The sequence below is a fragment of the Paramisgurnus dabryanus genome, chromosome 10, assembly GCF_030506205.2.
Source record: "Paramisgurnus dabryanus chromosome 10, PD_genome_1.1, whole genome shotgun sequence".
In the NCBI taxonomy this organism is placed as follows: domain Eukaryota; kingdom Metazoa; phylum Chordata; class Actinopteri; order Cypriniformes; family Cobitidae; genus Paramisgurnus; species Paramisgurnus dabryanus.
The window spans coordinates 16,876,173-16,888,829 of record NC_133346.1 but is presented as its reverse complement, the minus strand read 5'-3'; the positions used below and the strand labels follow the sequence as shown (position 1 = coordinate 16,888,829).

Sequence of the window (12,657 nt, the reverse complement as noted above, 5' to 3'; positions counted from 1 at the left end):
ACTGCATAATACTTGTGATCAGGAATGTAGGCGAAGCTAAAACCTTATTATTAGTTCCGAAAACTATCGCCCATTTATTTTTTTAGCTTGAACAGTGACTCCAAGATAGTCATTATCTGGTACATAAACGATCTGTATAATTAGGAAATATGGATGTAGGGGTGAAAATCGGAAAACGATCTGCTGTTAATGACCAGTTTTGTCCATTATGGAACATTTACATCTTGGTTTATATCCCCCAGGACCACTAGGTGGCATTAATAGGTGCTGTAGAGATTTTTTGGACCTTTAGTGCAGATGTCATGGACAATATAAAACCCATTACTCATTGCATACACAAAATAAATATTTTAATAGCACGAATAGTATCAAAATATTTCATCTCAAGGTTTTGGGGGCATAGGAATTTGCCGAACACCAACAGTTTTTGTATAACATTACTTACAGGGCCAAAAGCTCCTGAGTCAGTTATAATAACTCTGATACATGTGTAGCTATCTAAAAGTGAAACTCAACCCATGCCGTTGCTCCCGCTGGATATTAACGTTACCAGCTTAAACATCAGTGCTGATCGGAATTCGGTTTTTAACTGCGCCAGAAACACCAAGGTCATGGGTTTAATTCCAAGGAAATGCATAAAATATACAGCTTAAACACACTGTAAGTCACTTTGGATAAAAGTCTCTGTCAAATGTATTCGTAATACTTTGTCATAGATTGGCCCACACAGCATGCACATACTTTAAATACGTACTAGGTAAAAACCATTATCGAACATATTTCATTCGCTTCTGTATTTTTGTGGCCAGATTCTGTCTCCCTTGTATTTATATTTTCTGTTATTTCACTGATGTCTGCAACCATCAGCTCTTGTCTAGATCAGGCAACCAACAGACGTTCACCTGGAAAGTCTCTTGACAAATACATTCTGATGGACTTTGGCTACAAACCCAGTTGAGCAAGGATCTTGTAGGCCCAAAGTTGTTGATAAGCACACAAAGCGGGTCTTTTAATCCTCTTCATACGTGAACATGTTCGTCCACAGGTCTTCCAGGCTGTTCAACCGTGTACAAGTTACTTGGACACGGCTAAATCTGTGGCACTAGGCGTTTGCGAGGAATACAGTCTTGTGCAAAAGTCTTATGCCGCCACCACCACTGTTGTTTTAGCAAAGTTTTAATGACCATACATGTTTATCTTTTACTTTATTTATTAAAATACAAAAAAAAATATTTAGTGTGACCTCTCTTGATAGCTTATAGCTTAGCTTGGACCATTTTAGCTTATTTTATTCAGTTTTTATTTTTGCATACACATTTCCTATACGTTCTTGTTGTAAATAGACAGAAATAATTCTATATGGTCATTGCAAACCAACAAATCTAATGGTGGCCTAAGACTTGCACAGTGCCTGAAGTGCTTGTCAGGGTTAAGATTCTGGACGCTTGCCCAGAAGTCTTTGGTTATGCTTGCGTGATTACACAGTGTTCATTCAGCCTCATCCTTTGACTTCTAATGAGAGGTCGGTCCGAATCGTGTTTCACTCGAGCGTCTCTATATCCTTTGTAAGAAGTCGTCCTTTGGCCAGTGTTTGTTGCATTATGGGAGCGGTTGAGGAGAGGTGGGGGCCGGATGGACTCTTTTGCTCCTCTTGTTAACAGTGGTGAAGCTACAGGGCTGCGGGTCGGGCTGTTCACCCGGCGGGAAGCGTTTCATGAAATGCACGTCTCGCTGATTGGGTAACGTGTTCGGTCCCCGGCGTGGCCGTCCCTTTTTGGTGAAGCCCACGTACCAGCCCACGTAACGCGCCGACATCCAAGCGGTGTAGTTGTTCTCCAGCATTATTTCAATGAAAACACAGCCTCCGTTTACACTACTGGCTTTCTGAAATGGAAAAACAATTACATTAATGTGATTAGAGCCAGATATATCAAGAACATTGGCACACCGACTGTTTTCAGAAATATTAGCCGGTTTGTTCTGCAAAAATCTGCTTACTCGAATTGTGATCTCAGTGGAATTGTTGAGAAATGATCTCCTTGTTGGCCAGCTGTTGAAAGATGATGTGTCAACAGCAGCCCAACGAAGATGCACGCAAAAGAGACAGTGGTCTAAAATAATGGGGTGTTCACTCTTAACAGTGATGTTATTGCTCCATGTCACTGTTCTGTTACCGTTCGCATAACATCTTAAGTTATTTCGGCAACTGGCAATGTTGCTTATTGAAAACGAGTTACTTTAACTGCAAATTGCTGTTATTTTGTAGTGCTCCTGTAGCCCACTTAGTAGAGCATTCTTTGCAGTACAGTATATAATGTATAGTAAGCTTGAATTCACTGGTAGTTGCTTTGGATAAAAATATATTGTGTAATGTACACTGTAAATAAAGATTTGTTGGTTCAACTTAAAGTAAGTGACATGGTTGCCTTAAGTTTCAACTTAAATATATATTAAAGTATTTCTAATATTTTTAAGTTGAATGAACTCAAAATTTTAAGGCAACCAGGTAACTTAGTTTTCAAGCTAAATCAATTTTTTTTTTTTTAACTAGAATAATTCCTAATAACTTACCTTCCCCACAAGCTTGCCCTTTCGGTTCATGCACAGATAAAAGTTTGTCTCCTTCCCTCGTATCCTTACTTGACTCCCAAAGGTGTCGGCCTCCACCACGAGCTGAGCTTGTGAAGAAACACACCACAGACAGCCAGCAACATAAATAGGTTGTAAAAGATGCTTATTATAAAATAATAAAGCAAAACATATACCTTTAAAGAGTGCACTTATACCTCAAAGGTACATATTCGTATTAAATGTATAGGGTGTAAACCAGGACTAGGCGTTATAAGTAGTTTTTACGAACAAACCTTAGAAAAAAACTTACTGGTGTGCCTCTTGAGAAAAAATAATGACGAAGGTATATTTTAAGATATGTCAGTGTAAGCTGTTTTAAGCTCAAACAAGAATTTTAGGCTTGGACTAGACTTAAGCCCTGTCTGAGAAACCACCCCAAAATGTCTGTTAAATCCACAGTGTTATTTGCAGACGGCCATTTAAACTTCTTACCATATTTGTCTCCATCCTCTCCCACAGCGGTGATTTTCTTCCCGAGCACCTGCACATGTTTTCCACTCGTCCGGCTGTACAGTTGATAAACTCTGTGGTGCTTCCGACTCAGACCGTCCCGCAGCCCTGTCTGATTCTCCACGTGCACTCCAAAGTTAACATTTTCCACTGCTAACACCTGAAAAAATATAGGAGCCGGTCAAACACAAATCAAGATTGTTTTTTACTATTTATTGATAAATCCTTTTATTTTTATTTTTTTATATTTTTTATACAGATAGTAGGCACCTGTAATGGGCTGTACAGCAGTAACAGAGCCTGGAAGCATCTGGTGAAAGAGAAATAGATTGTAAGAAGTCTGCTTATCTTTTTATACATATTTTATGACACTTACTATTTGACTAAAAAACTAGTTTCATAAATCAGGAAATTTATACAGCAGACAAATTAAAAATGAAAATGGCAACAATACAAAGATAGAAATGATCATTGTTAGTGCGCAAGCTGTTATCAGAGGAGGGTTTGTGGTGTTGTGAGAACGCAGCATCTGCTAGAGCTAGTATCTGCTGACCCAATGATGGGAAACACAACAAATGTTCAGGACAGATGCACGACTGTCACCATCAGTAGGAACTAAACGGACGCGCTTCACTTATTTAAACCTTTACGCCAAACTCTTTAAATTTGACTTACAGCAAGACTGCCGAGGAGAGGATGGACTGCATCGCTCCAACGACACCCCGGACAGTGAGATCTCTGCGCCGGCTTCGGGCGATCGTTTCAAAAATTGGTGCCAAAACCGGACACAGACCCGGGTGAGCATCTGAGCGCGTATTGGAGAAAGTCTTCCCGCGTGTAAACCTGCTTAGACGTCCACGAATCCAACGTTTCGGAGAACGACAGGTGAAAAACAGGTCATCGCCCTGCGCTGTGACCCCATGTCACGCTGACAATAGACGGCTATTACAAAGATTCCCGGCGTCTCCTTTTGGAATCTCCAAAATGCGTAGAGGTATCATAAAAGCGCAATGGAAAACTGGAAGAAAAACTGCAATTCAGAGGACGTCCCGGCTTTAAAGAAGTGTTTGATAGATTTTCTTCCTTTCAGGCTTCTTTTGTTCAGCCGTGGGCTGGAAAGGACCCCTCTCTCTCGCCACAGGACAGTGCGTTTGCTGAATGAGAAGGAAGCGCTGCTGAAGTGGAACGGAGATGGGCGGGGTGCGCGCAGGGGCAGGATGATGGGACGATGCTTCGAGCTCACTTATCATCACCAAGGTGGAGCGATTGAGGAAAAGCGACGCAACCTTACACTTTTATAGTTGCTATTGATGTACTGTTAATACAAACCTGCCCTTTTATGAGGTGATGTCACACATATAGATAAAAATTTTGTAAACCATTCAAAATAGATTATTTTGATGCTTGTTTTGTCTTATCTTGATTTATTTTAGGCTTCCTAGTGCGCCCCAGCCCCCTGGATGAGAAACAATGTATTAGTACATATTTGAACACATCAAAATAGAAGATAGGGCGTGAGAGTGGTATGTAAGCAGCAAGTCATTCCAAAATGAACATTTCACAGGGATTTCAGAAACACAGCCCGTTTCCCCCCTCCTCTGACCACGACAGAACCGCAGACACCCGGGTCAGCCAACAAGCGCCTCCACCCCCTTTCTCGCCCCAGTACCCCTGTGCCCCATCCAGCAGGAGCGTTACATGTTAGCAAGGGAAGGAGAGAGACAGAGGTGGATGTAAATTGGTGGGTAGTTAGACAGGTCATGGCACGCTTGCCAATTCTGAACATTCTAAATGGTCCGTGTAACATTTCTAAAACACAGGACCCCATAATTCACCGAAATCTCCTCACCTTAAAGATCCAGATACAACTAATCATCTTAATGGTTTGATGTTTTAGTTCTGCTGAACAATTAGGAGCTCGTAATGATGTGATATATACACATGTTGATGTGTGGAAAGCTACCAAATAAGGAAACTATGACTTCACATTTTCTCTTCCCAATACGCTGCTGTGATTGGATAACCTTTTGTACCAGCATTTTCTCTGCTCTTTGTCTTTCAGTGTCTGGGTCGGCCAGACCCTCCACCCAAAATTTTTCAGATGAAATGCAGATCAACAAAAATGATCTTCGTGTGAGAGATATCAAACCCACATTCTCTCCATCCTCTTCAAAGTGTTCTCTGAATTTCAAAGTGTTTCGTTTTTTTATCGACAGGATTTCTCGGATACCAAAGGGCTTTTATGAATATCAATATTTGAAATCAAAGGATTAGTTGGAGCGCTGCCTGAATGCTGTGAATGTGTGCACGGTCCAGAACTGAGCATAGTTTATCCATTCTCTCAATGGAGTTGCTCTCCCCCCTTAAATCTCACCACTTCCAAACCCCCCCCTCTTTTCATTTCTCAGCCTGACATGTCCAATTCCACCAGATTCAGACAAAGTAGGAGTTTCACCTTCACATGTTTGTCTCCGAACGTCTCCTTCTTTCTCTTCCTCTTGGCCCATCTTCCATCTTTCCAGACATCGAAGGGAGTTCAGGCTTCTAATATAAGACAGGTCCCTACCACAACAAAGGAGACAGCTTTGAGTTTGAATAAACACTTTCTCTCCTTTTTTTCTGCCTGTCTGTACCCCACTCCCATTTTTCCTTCTCTGTGTTATTTCTCTTTTGGCCCGTGGTGAAGTATGAGCACTTGTTATGTGTTCTCCATGGTAGCCTTTCTTCTGGAATAGATTAGCAGGGCAGGGAGGAAGGGGAAACAGTGGTAGAGTCAAGCCGACGGAGGGGGACGAAGGTGTTTAAGGGAGTGAAGTGTGAAAAGACGGCCTGAATGATGGAAAAAAGGAAGTGGGAAGCTAAATAACGAAGGGAGAGGAATGACAAAGAAGGTCAATGTAGGTAACAGTATACACCGCTTACGTTTACATTCATTTGGCATTTTATGCATTCTTTAAGGTTTGAACCCACATCCTTGGAATTGCTCACCATGCAAAGCCAAGCTACCTCTTAAGTGAAATGGTGGTTGCGCCCTCAAACAGTCAAAAAATACCAGACTTGTTTTCGTAACTTTCCCAAACCCCGTATGCCCTCCATGCTCCCATTGCGTTGCGAGCTCTGGACTCTTTCCTCATCCTATGGCTTATTAACCCACATTGGTCACTTCCCACTCGCATTTGCAATGTATAACATCATGCACTTGTCATCACTCCATACCCCCCGATCCCTCTGCTTTGAGCTGGCTGGGTTAAAACCACAGCTCTCCTCTCTCTCGATGTTGGCGAGAGCGCGCGACCGCAGCCGGTGAATTGAAAGTACGTAAATGGACATTCTCTACCTTCTTTCTGCATAGTGGAGATGAATTTGTTTTCGTTTGCTGACCACAGGCCTCCCGTAACCACGCACATGCACGGCCCCTCTGTTTTTATGTATGGCACGCAATGGCTCTTTGTCAACTTAATCGTTGTTTTGATAGTTATCAGTCAGTTTCGCTGCTAGTTTTAAGTACTGTATGTAGGTATTTTTGGCACTCGGGAGAAAAATGAAATTAGTCCTGCCTAAAACAACTCGCTAAATCCAGGACTGCATGGCATAAGTAGCAAGAGGTAAAGGAATGCGTCCGTGTTTGAATTGCTAATAGGTAGAACTGTTCCTTTGAGCTTTGCGGAAAAAGTGTTTAACATTCAGCCAGGGCCCGAATTCCTCAAATCTGTCAACCGTCCCAGCCAGCTGTCAGTCACCTCCAATTTTGCTACAGCATAATTGACCTTACGACTGCTCGGGAAATTCACGCACACATGCACCCGAGAAAAAAAAATGGTCTTGCGAGGAGCAGTTTTTATAGTTTTCGGATTTTGGAATGTTGGGTTGCATTAGCGTCAAGTTTTGCAAGAGCTGCGTGGCTGCCAGGTGCCTTAGCAAACATGCTATTCTACTGAGTCCATCTGTATATTTTAGGGAGCCGATGTTTAAACCCATCACAGATCAAGTTGTTTTTTCAGCAACATTATTGACTCAGAATTATTACGGTAAATGCCCTAAACTTGAGGCAAGAATGAAAGGAAAGATGGATACACAAACAACATCAGGTGCATTTCATATTTAAAAAAATCAATTCCTTAAACTGAACACTTTTGCGTACAAGTTTGTTACAGTTCGTCATCTTCAAAACTAAACTCTCATCTGCCTCTTCAAACATTAAGAACAAGGAAATCAATTTTGTAAGATGGCCATAAACCCAAATCACACTCGTATATCTGACACTCAACACAACGCAGACTGATTTGATTAACGTGGTGTTTACACCATCACACATCAATGTACTTGTCTCCTGGTTAAAGTTTACTACATAGCAACGTCGCCGTCTTACATGAGAAAACAAGCCTGTGTAGATGGAACATTTGATATGAAACAGCTTTCAGTTTTTTTACACAAAGAATGTGTTTTAATAAAGTACGAATGTTGGGGTGTTGCAGTTTATGCAGGTAGATGAGTTGCTAAGGAAGATTAGAGAACGAATATCATTCATTTGACAGATGTTGGGAGGACACACACAGCTTTTCACACACACAATGATTGCAAGGTCAGACCCTAACGCACCTAGTGTACATTTGTCAGTCTGTGGTATTTCAAATAACCATTTACACCTGCAAATGAGGTTGCACATAGACTCATACTATAAAAAAATAAACGCTTGATTGTTTTCAATCCAGCTTGGGGTCAAAATGGGACAAACCCAGCAACTCGCAATGTAAAAAAATCAGACTGATCCCATGGAAAGTCGTGTTATAGTCACGAAAATGTGATTACTTTATTTGTGTCCATGGCACGACATTCAGCTTTTTTACGTGTTTTGAGCACGAATGTCTTTTTCGTGTCGGTGGCATGACTTTTTTTTCGTGTCATTTTATGTTGTTTTCTCATAGTTTTTTCAACATCCTTACCAAAACCCCAACTCTAACCCCAAGTCCAGACGAGAATATAGTTTTAAAAGCGGAAGAAAAACATGTAGAAACCAATTCATAAAAGTACATCCTAACCCAAACCACAAATCTAACCCCAAGCGACAATGATTTAAAAATTAGGAAAAAAATAGAAAACAATACATATAATGACACAAAAAAGAAAGTCGTGCCATGGCCACGAAAAAGTATTTAAAGAAACTTGTTTTTCTAAGTTATGCCAACTTATCACAAATCAAAACTAAAAAAAGTTTACAGTGCAGCATTTTGGGTTGTAACAACCCAGCATAGGTTAAATTATAAACCAACAGTGGCGGCTCGTGACTGCTTATTCGAGGGGCTCAAATTCAAAATAAGTGTTCGGAGTGTCATGTGTGTTGCTCGTGTTTTCAAAATATGTGTTTATTTGCGTCATGTGAACCATGTGCACCATGCCTCTTGTCAAAATAAGGGCCTGCTGCACACGCCTCAAAACCGTTTATGATAAAAGAGACGCTCGCGTTCACAAAATACAAGCAAGACACTCCCTTAACATTAAACTCTGATTACGCATGAGATTATGCGAGTATCCGGCAAATGCGAGTGTCTCTTTTATCATAAACCCTTTAGACGCATCTGCAACAGGCACTTATTTTGACAAGACACGTGATGCACATAGGATCTCTCAAAGTGCAGAAAACATATTTTGAAATTACGAACCACACACATGATGGGCTAAATACATGTTGTGACGAACTTTGCATCGAGCGCCACTGCAAACTAACAGGTTGGGTTTGTTCCCTTTTGACCTAATGCTGGGTTGAAAATAACCAATAACAATAATTTTTATGAGTGTATTGTTGTCTTATACTGTTTTACTGCTGCAAACTTTATGTAAATGTAGGGTCCGTTTCATGTGACAGGGCTTATCCTAGCCCAAGACTAAAATGCATGTTTGATCTGCCTTAAAAACACTTTGTACTGACATACATTATCTTAACATATATCAGTACCATTGTTTGGAGATTCCCACCAGTATTTTTTTTTGTAAGGTTGGTTTGTAAAAACTTAAGGCCTTACCCTGGATTAATCTTAACTCTAGTCCTAGACTAAAATAAATGTAAGAGCTGTCCAAACTGAAAACAACTTGCACTGACATATCGTAAAATACAATGCCCTTTGTGTTGCCTTAAAATGCACACAGGTAATGCTTTTAGTAAGGCATGTTTGTATAGTTACATTAATTAAACTAAGGCCTAGTCCTGGCTTAAAATAATCTCTGTCCGGGAAACCATTGCGTAGTGTTCAGAGTGAAACTATTTTAACTGGTAATGATGTTCAGAGAAAAACAATGTTGTGGAAAGATCAGCAGATGTGCAATGAAAGTGTTTTTTGGGAACATCAGGTATGAGTTATTCTGATTTACAATAGGTGAGAAAATGGTTTCTTGTTAACTAGAATGTGGTACCATGAATGCACCGTACATCATATTGGGTAAAAGTGTGTACCAGATGTGTAAATGAGTAAATCAGATTCACAAACACACATCAGTCAATAGGATTAGTAAATCCACACAGTTTAATCTGTAATAAAGCAGAACATCAGGATTGCGTATCCATTTCTGATATTAAATGCACTTGTGTATAATTAAACATAACCCGCTTGTATCTGCTATCTATCTGGAAATGGCTTATTTTTTTGGGAGGGGGGTTGGTTGTGGTTACTACGACTGCATGATAGTCATTTAGCACTAAAGCATTTGAGCATTTGTGAGAGCGAAATTTGATTTAGATGTATTACATGTGGCTGATTGCCATGTGCCTCATCTGTTTTCACTTAAGCTGAAGTTTCACTCTGGAGCACTGCTGCTGCTGCCCCCCTTTGGGCACATAAAGAAGTTTTTGGACAGCGTGTACCAAATGTTTCCATGTTTTTGCAGTGAAATAAAAATCATGAGCTATGCTTATATGTTTTATAGCACTCGTTTCTTTTCATATCTGTAAAGTTGATGTGCACCTGGTCCTTATGGGCCTGTCTGCTTGGTATTTTCCTTTTCTTCGTTTTGACTGCTTCATTGTAGATTCAAACCACCAACTCGGAGCAGCATTAATTTGTGCCCCATCAACAGTGCGGTGTCTGGATGAGCTCATGAGGTGTATGACAGGATTTCTCAGTCTCTCCATAAATATCCGTCTCTTCTGTGGGAATTGTTCAGTTGACACAGCTGAGGAGCAGGTGTTATCCAATCTGCTCCCGTCTCTTCCCACGTCCAATAATTCCTTACCTCCATCCTCTTTCCTGTATGTCTAGCTGATCTTTAAATCTATTGTCACGTAGCATATTTTTTCCATTTCTTCATTTACCAGAAGGGAGACCTACCAGCCTTTTTAAAATAACAAACATCCTGAACTGTATGTCTATATCTTGATATGTGAATGTGTGGGAGCATCTGTTTATGTCTGTGAGGTGAGGACACTGCCCACATTCCTATGGCATTCCTGATATTCCCTGTATGCCCGTGGCACTCTGCCCCATCTCCACATGATGTGTGTTTGAGTAAGTTTGTGAGAGAGACAGAGGGGGCAGGGGGAGAGGAGAGATGTGGTGTGTAAATAAAACTGTACACTTTGTTTTGATTGGACCCTCAGGGAGAAATAGGGTAATTAGCAGAAGACTTTGCCTCCCCCCTGTGGCGATCCATGAAGGTGCAATTAATGAAGGTCTATCTGGGTCATGACATGGCTCCGATATTTTTGTCTGTTAATGTATTATTTTTTTTAAACACATAACTGAAACAATTACTTTTCATAATCGTTCTCATCTGAAATCGGTGACTTCACTGTCATAAGTTATTGATTATCCAACTGTGCCGTATCTGTTTGCTGTAAATAGCTCTATTTGCTACAATAATGATAAAATTATAGACAATATATTATAGACTAGATTATAACAGTTCCTGGTTGTGTAGTACAGCCTAATGCTGTAGGTCAATCTGCATTTATGGAGTTCACCGAAGGCTAATGGAGGCTACAGACTAATTTAAAATCGTTAAACCACTCTGGTAAAATCAATTAAGTGATAAAAAAAGAGCTTTTAATAGCAAGATCGGTGTCTGAACTTCCATGTGACTATTACTTTTTAAATTAGTCATTTTTCCCACTATTCAGTGTCTTTCTTTTCAATTTTCAATTTAGCGATTTTGGTTATTGGCACGCACTCGGACAGCATGGAGTCAGGCGCGTCGCCATGGTTACGCGCCTGCCTCAAGGTTAACTTCCGGTCTGTGTTTGTTTATTTTTCTGTCTAGTGTTTAAATAAAGTAACTTCTGGAACAAATACTTTGTCGAAAATAGAGAGGTTTGACAGCCAGGCAAGTAGCTATTTAAAGACATTAATGTCACAGTTACGTTAGCTCAGTGTTAGGGATGCATCGATAGGATTTTTTGGGCCGATACCGATACCAATTTAAACAGACAACTTCTGGTCGATACCGATGCCGATACCGATATTAAACACTTGTATACAACATAATACAGTTGATCTATTAGCTATAGTTTATTTCTGCACCAAATTATTTTTTACTGAACATGGATTGGATCTAATTAACATTCAACTGACCAAACGAGAGGCATAAATTAAGCTAAAACAAATATAATAACAACCTTCAAAGGTGGTTTTTGCTATTTGGCATTTATTTTATTAACAACATTAACTAATTTTTTACATATAATGGATTTCTTTATGCAGTTAATTAATAAACAATCGGTATCGGCCTTTCTCGTGCTATTGCCGATATGCAGATGGTTTCAAATTCATCAAAAATCGGCCGATAAATATCGGCGGCCGATACATCGGTGCATCACTACTCAGTGTAGTAGTTAATGCTTTGGATATGATTTTAACTTACTTTGCATGTTATTTGAAGAAATCTACTTTTTCTCTGTTTTTTCTAATAATTTAATTTTGCTTGTTATCAGAAATAATCTAGGGTACTCTAGAGAGACTCTAGTGGCCATTTCTCAATTGGAAGGCTGCAGTCTCCGAAGGTCGCATTTGTAGGCTGTATACGTCATCAATACAGTCTTATTTCAGAACATTATCAATTGTAAATTTAACTATTAGTTAATTGTAAATTGTTGTAATATGTTTATGACTTGGAAATTAAATGCTCAGTTAACTGAAATAAACCAGGGTTGATGACGTATGCGACCTCCGGATGGTGCAGCCTTCCATTTGAGAAACGGCCTCTGTTGTTACTGATTTATTGCGGAAGTCTACCGGAAAGTAAGTTTGGGCCACAAATGCCATTTGTTTAAATTGATGCAGCTGAAACCTCTATGCTATATACATATAGTGCCTCATGATGGCTTACCTTTTTCCTCAACTAAAACAAAGATAAAGAAAATCTGTTTACCACCACACAGAGGACATAAGTGTCCCCTTTTCGGGCATTAATGAGAGTTAATGTGGTTGTTTGGTGGATCAGTTTAAGTTGCTTTATTTCTGACTCGGCTCTATGATATTTAGTATGCACTTAAGGTAATGGAGAGGAAAAGGATATCATGGGAACCCTGCGTTTTGCTGCTCAACCAATCGGGAGCAGCGGGATTATGCCTCACAAAACCTTTTAATACCA

The 12,657-nt window shown here is 40.1% G+C and overlaps 1 protein-coding gene across 1 annotated transcript; it reads right to left on the bottom strand.

The window, feature by feature from the left end:
* Positions 1–333: 333 nt before the first annotated feature.
* Positions 334–4,374, bottom strand: fgf18b (fibroblast growth factor 18b). Its single transcript, XM_065290548.2, has 5 exons — positions 3,757–4,374; positions 3,352–3,391; positions 3,064–3,241; positions 2,572–2,678; positions 334–1,884 (listed from the first exon to the last, which is right to left on the bottom strand). The coding sequence occupies exons 1-5, from the start codon at positions 3,786–3,788 to the stop codon at positions 1,600–1,602; spliced, it is 642 nt and encodes a 213-aa protein (XP_065146620.1). The 5' UTR covers positions 3,789–4,374; the 3' UTR covers positions 334–1,599.
* Positions 4,375–12,657: the final 8,283 nt, after the last annotated feature.

What these genes read in the sequence shown, in the direction of transcription:
- fgf18b (XM_065290548.2), bottom strand. Translation starts at nt 3,788, where the DNA reads ATGCAGTCCATCCTCTCCTCGGCAGTCTTGCT. An exon ending in CTCTCCTCGGCAGTCTTGCT is followed by an intron (nt 3,392 to 3,756) that starts GTAAGTCAAATT and finishes CTCTTTCACCAG; the next exon opens with ATGCTTCCAGGCTCTGTTAC. An exon ending in AGGGCAAGCTTGTGGGGAAG is followed by an intron (nt 1,885 to 2,571) that starts GTAAGTTATTAG and finishes TTTCCATTTCAG; the next exon opens with AAAGCCAGTAGTGTAAACGG.